General features: G+C 59.6%; 1 protein-coding gene across 2 annotated transcripts; it reads left to right on the top strand.

The window, feature by feature from the left end:
* The first annotated feature begins 548 nt into the window (after positions 1-548).
* Positions 549-2,925, top strand: PHETA1 (PH domain containing endocytic trafficking adaptor 1). Of its 2 annotated transcripts, none has more exons than XM_059485379.1 (2): positions 549-625; positions 1,122-2,925. In XM_059485379.1, the coding sequence occupies exon 2, from the start codon at positions 1,133-1,135 to the stop codon at positions 1,892-1,894; it is 762 nt and encodes a 253-aa protein (XP_059341362.1). In that variant the 5' UTR covers positions 549-625; positions 1,122-1,132; the 3' UTR covers positions 1,895-2,925. The 2 variants fall into 2 exon arrangements, with proteins under 2 accessions (XP_059341362.1, XP_059341361.1); XM_059485378.1 differs by having other exon boundaries at positions 567-831.
* Positions 2,926-5,628: the final 2,703 nt, after the last annotated feature.

The following is a 5,628-nucleotide window of genomic DNA, read 5'->3' as shown; positions in this document are numbered from 1 at the left end:
ATATCCTGACATCAAACCTCCTTGTGGGGCTTGTGTCGTCCACCTCATCCACCACCTCTGCCTGTTCCCCGCCAGGTGTTCCCAGAATCCCAATTCTTTCCCTCCAAAACGTGATCAAAAATTCAGCGTTGCGCAGCCACCTTCAGGACTGAACTCCTGGGTTTCCCACACACGCGCACATCCCTGAGTAAACCCATACATTCATCCTGGGATGTGCATATCCCCTGCATCCTCCAACGCGTGCCCCCATCTCTCCCCCATTCCCCCCTTCTTCTCCCCGCTGCTATCCCAGTGCCCATAACCGTGACCTGCCGCGGGTTTTGGGCCGAGCCAGGATCTCCCTGCCCTGGGGCCGAGCTCCGGAGCGCTTTTCCAGCTCCTCCCTCCCTGCCGGCCGCGGGGATGGGCGGTGGCGGAGGCGGGCGGGAGCAGCGCTCCGCCCGCGGGGCCGGGCGGGCCGGGCCGGTGGGAGCCGAGGACAAAGGTGACTGTGCGGGAGCCGTGCCCCAAAGCCCCCTCAGCCCCCTGGCATCATCCCACCCCGGACCCAGCGCTCCCACGGCCACCGCGGCCACTCGCGCGTCGTTGATGCTGGTGAGCGTCGCACACCGCAGGTAGAGCCCAGGTGAGTGCAAAGTCTGGCACGGCGAGGCCACCAGCGATTAGGGGACAGGAGCAGCGGTGGCCTTGCCCGGGTGGCAGGGTTCATGGCCAGGGCTCTCTGGAGCGGCAGCCAGATCGGCGGCGCCGGCCAAAGCCTTCCGTGCCGCCGCGGGGAGGAGCGAAGGGACACGGAAAGCGCGGCGCCGGCGGGAAGGTCACCTGTGCCAGGTGAGGCACCGGGACAGGCCCTGCCCGGGGCTCCTCCCTGGGAAAACACTGCCGGGGTGGCGGTGGGAGGGTGAGCCTCATCCCTTGGGCAGCCGGAGCCCACCGGCCATCCGCCGGGCTCAGCCCCTTATCAGCGAGTCCTCTTATCCCGGCTATCCCGGCGTTGTTTATTCAGCAGCTCCATTTCCTGGGCGCCAGGGCTGCTGCTGCTGCCGCCAGCACGAACAAAAAGGCGCTGGTTCGTTTCCGTGCCATCGATGCGCGGCGCTGAGCACCCGCTGTCCCCGCAGGGCGCGCAGCCATGAAGCTGAACGAGCGCAGCTTGGCCTTCTACGCCACCTGCGACTCCCCGGCCGACAACTGCGGCTTCCTCTACAAGCGCGGCGAGCGGCACACGGCCTATCACCGCCGCTGGTTCGTGCTCAAGGGAAACATGCTCTTCTACTTCGAGGAGCGCGACAGCCGGGAGCCCGTGGGCGTCATCGTGCTGGAGGGCTGCAATGTGGAGCTCTGCGATTCGGCCGAGAACTTCGCCTTCGCCATCCGCTTCGGCGGCAGCAAGTCCCGCACCTACGTGCTGGCGGCGGAGAGCCAGGAGGCCATGGAGTCGTGGGTGAAGTCGCTGTCCCGAGCCAGCTTTGACTACATGCGGCTGGTGGTGCGGGAGCTGGAGAAGCAGCTTCAGGAGATGAGCCGGGGGCTGCCCGGGGGATGCTCCCAGGACGCTCCCGACCCTCGGAAGCCGAAGCCGTCGGGGCTGGAGCAGTGCCGGGAGCGGCTGCCGCCTCTGCCCGCTGTCCCGCCGAAGGAGAACGGCTGTGCGGTGTGGAACAACGTGCTGGAGGCCGAGGAGCGGCCGCCCGACACCTCTGGGCACGATGAGGAGGGGGCGCCGCGGCCGCCGCCGCTGCCGCCCCGCCGGAGGGTGTCGAACGGCAGCGGGACAGCGAGCGCCGTGGCACAGAGCCCGTCCACGTTCTGCCGCCTCCACGAGCAGTACAGCCGGGAGGTGGCCCGGCTGCGGCAGGACTGGCAGCAGCAGCGGCGTGGCTCCCAGCCCTGAGCGGCAGATGAGCACTGGGAACCTAGCAGGAGATGGGGCAGGGTGGAGGTGGCCGTCCGTGGTGATGGACGTGTCCCCTCCTCGCCCCGGGGTGTGCAGACCTGGCTGTGGTGGTGTTGGCGGTGCCAGCGAGGGCTGGGCACCAAGGGACACCAGTGATGGTGAAATGGGCACCATATAGGTGCCCTCCAGCCATCCCTCATGTGGGTTTGGGGTGCTCCACTCAGCACGAGCAAACTACAAACCACTCACTGCCTGAGTGGACATCGACCTCTGCTCTGGCTCTGCTGGGGCCTCTGGGTGCTCTTGCAGTGGGATCACACCCTGACAACCTCTGGAGGAGGATTGTGATGGGATCCCGCCCGCCTGAGCTCCCGTGTGGGTTCCACAGTGGAGAGCCTGCCACCGACTTCCCCTCCTGGCCCAGCACAGGGCTGAGGTCGGCTGAGCTCTGCCAGATCCCTCTGCTCCAGCAGGATGTGGTTTGAAATGAAAATATCAGTGAGTGCAGCCCTTCCTTAATGGCAGCAGCAGCTCCGCACGCTCCGGGGAGCTGGTGACGCCCAGCCCCGGGCATTTCACAGGGAGTAATTGCTGCTTGCAGCCTGGATGGTGAATGTGGAGGGGGGATCAGACCCTGGGGGAGTTCAGCAGCTGCAGGCACTGCTTTGCTGGTGGGTATTTTGGGACAGCACATCATCCCCGTGCCAGCTCACTAAGGGGAAGCATCGCTCGTGGTGGCAAATGGGAACGTGTGTGTCAGCAGCAGAGCGTGAGGAATGATTCATGTGCCAAACCAGAGCAAAGCTGGTGTCTCATGCCTGTGTTCCTATCTTATTTCCACATCAGAAACTCAAGCTGCTGGCCCAGAGGTGGGGTGACCCACTCTGGAGCACGTGGGAGCAGTCAGGGTGCCCTGGCTCAGGGTTGGGTGGCTCGAGCTCCCTTTGCTCCCTTGGGACAGGCACAGGATTTTTCTACAAGAAAAGTTGTAGATTTTTCTACAATAAAAGTTCAGAACTTCCCTCCCATCCATGGTCCTTGTTTGTGCCTCTGAGCCCCTGGGCACAGGGGTCCAGGCGGGAATTAATGATTTATTTTACTCCTCCTTCTGTCCCCACCATGTCTGTGGGGCTGGTCAGGGACTGTGTCACCCGAAGGGGACATGGCCAATGCCAGGGTCTTGCAGTGCCCTGGAGCCCCATATCTGCCTGCAGGGATGGGGTGAGATGGGATGGAGTCACCCTGGGGACATCAGGACACCCAGTGCCAGGGTGGTCCCATGTCAGGGCACCTCTTAACCAGGACAAAATATCTGTCCCCTTGTTGATGCCACACAGGGACCAAGGACTCTGCCCTTGTGAAAGTGGCCAGCACATCCCCATGTCCCTGCCCACACATCCCACTTCATGAATATCTCCAACTTCTCTTTAATACAGGGTCTGGCAGAGGCTGGGCAATCACTTATTGGGGAAACTGAGGCACGAAGCCAGCCAGGGTCACCTGCTCACCGAGAGTCCTGCAGAGCATGGAGCCTGTCCCTGGCCAGGCATGGCATTCCCCTATGGAATGTGGCATTTGGAGCAGTGCCAAGGGCAGCCAGGGTGCAGCTGCACCCAGATGGTTCCGTGGCTCCGTCCTTTGCCACAGGGAAGATCCTGGTTTCCATGGCAGCTGGCACAGCTTCGCCAGACGTTCAGATATTCATCAATAAAAGTCCTCCTCAACATGTTAGCTGACAAACAAGCTCAAACAGATATGCAACATATGGATTTATTAATTCATCAGACACAAACAGCCCTGCCTGGTGTCAGGAGCTGCCGACTTGCCCAGCAATGTTGGCTCTGAACGAGAGCCGTGCTGGGGCACGGTGCCACTGGCACTGCCAGGCTGGACAGGGCTTTGGGCAGCCTGGTCTAGTGGAAGGTGTTTCTGCCCATGGCAGGGGGATGGAGTAAGATGATCCTTAAGGTCTCTTCTAACCCAAACCATTCCAGGAAATGATGATTTTATGATAAACTCACGCTGGAGGATGCTGAGCTACCCCAGGGGCAGGAGCAAACCTGCAGCAGGGATGAGCACAGGAATTTTATGGGGCAGGATCACACCCTGAGCTGGACTAACCCCATTTAAAACCCTCTTTTTTTATCCCCCACTCACAGGAATAATGAGAGCTCTTGCCACAATCCCAAAGCAAAGCTGAGACTTCTGAGGGTGCCAACACTGGGCAAGTGTGAGAGGGGTTCCCATTCCATCACCTCCAGACAAAACACCCCAAGGCCAGAGTCGTATCCAACTTCTGTATTTAGTGGCTCTTTACAGAACTTGTTCCTTCCAAAATTGTTAAACAAAGTTCATCGATCTCATAGAAACTTTTGAAGTACAGAACATGAGCCTAACAAAAACGTGACCGGTGTGTCCCGCTGGCTTTCATACAACAGGATTGCCGTGCTCAGGACTGTCCCAAGTGCTTCCTCAAATCCCGTTCCACTTAAAGCTCCCTCTAGCACACAACGGAGAAGGCAGGCAGTGGTCACACCTCCACCTGCCACAGCACGGTGGCAGAGCAGTCCTGGGGTTTGTCAGGGCAGGAGAGGCAGGCAAGGAGAGCTGTGCCCTCACCCAGCATTGCTCCACTACCACCCGAGTACAAAAATACCCTTTTTTCTGATAAAAACATCTGCAGTGGAAAATCAGTCAATGGGAGCCTGGCAGGGCCTTGGTGGGCAATGGTTGATGCTGTGTGGGCAGGGGACAGGGCAGAGCAGGCCAGGGTGGGACTCCCCACATTGTTTAAAGGCATTTTGTTAGCAGAGGCTGGCTGGAGGTGGTGGGGTCAGGGAGGTGACAGGGAGCACACTGGGATTGTGCCACCACTGAGCTCCTGTGTCTGCACAGGATCAGCCCTGGAATGCCAAAGCTCCGTGGTGCTTTGCCCAACTCAGGGCTGAGCTTGCCCAATTTAGGCAGGAGCCTGCTGTGACACCCCAGAGCTCATCCTGGCATCACTGACACCCACCACCTGGGACATGGCTGTGGGAAGGGGATGCTCCTCCTGCCCAGGTGCTCTCCCTAAAAAAGTGCTGGGCTGTGATGCTGGAGCAGCCCTGAGGAGGGCTCAGCCTGTGAGTGGGTGGCTCACGATTTTTGGGTGCTCACCTCAAGCACTGCTGCCCCAGAGCCAAAGCTCAGAGGCTCCATCTTTCTCTTTCCTCAGTGGATGGGGAATCAGGATGCCATGGATATCCATCCCCAGTGAGCTGGTACCATCCTCAAGCACCACACCCAGGGACATTTTCCCATCCCAAGCTCACTCAGGTTGCTTTCTTTGCTTTTGCCTCATTTTCTCTCCTCCTTTGGGAGCTGGCACGAGCTGCAGATGGCAGGTGGGAGCTGCCACCGGCCGCCGGCCGGAGGAAGCGCGAGGGACGGCGTTGGGACCATGCTACATCTTGTTCCAGAAGGCTATTGCAGACATTTCTACAACATATACAACCGCACGGGACATTCTGTGTTACAAAGGCTTCCAAAAACATAAACCACCAGAACTAAATACATACTCGATGGCGTCGGGGGCTTTAGAGTCTTCAGGGACTAGGACGCAGTCTCTGGCTGGGGCAGAAGCGATGCAGTGTCTTACAGACAAGGGTGGAAACTGCAAAAGTTTCTTAAATTTGGTCAGTCTCATAGTGCTTCTTGATGGCTTTGCTCAAAAAGTCTTTTCTGTGGGTTGA

This window comes from Ammospiza nelsoni, chromosome 18 (genome assembly GCF_027579445.1).
Source record: "Ammospiza nelsoni isolate bAmmNel1 chromosome 18, bAmmNel1.pri, whole genome shotgun sequence".
NCBI classification, from domain to species: domain Eukaryota; kingdom Metazoa; phylum Chordata; class Aves; order Passeriformes; family Passerellidae; genus Ammospiza; species Ammospiza nelsoni.
Note: the sequence above shows the minus strand (reverse complement) of the source record. Positions and strands in the feature narration are given on the sequence as shown.

What these genes read in the sequence shown, in the direction of transcription:
- PHETA1 (XM_059485378.1), top strand. Translation starts at nt 708, where the DNA reads ATGGCCAGGGCTCTCTGGAGCGGCAGCCAGATCGGCGGCGCCGGCCAA. An exon ending in GGGAAGGTCACCTGTGCCAG is followed by an intron (nt 832 to 1,121) that starts GTGAGGCACCGG and finishes CTGTCCCCGCAG; the next exon opens with GGCGCGCAGCCATGAAGCTG.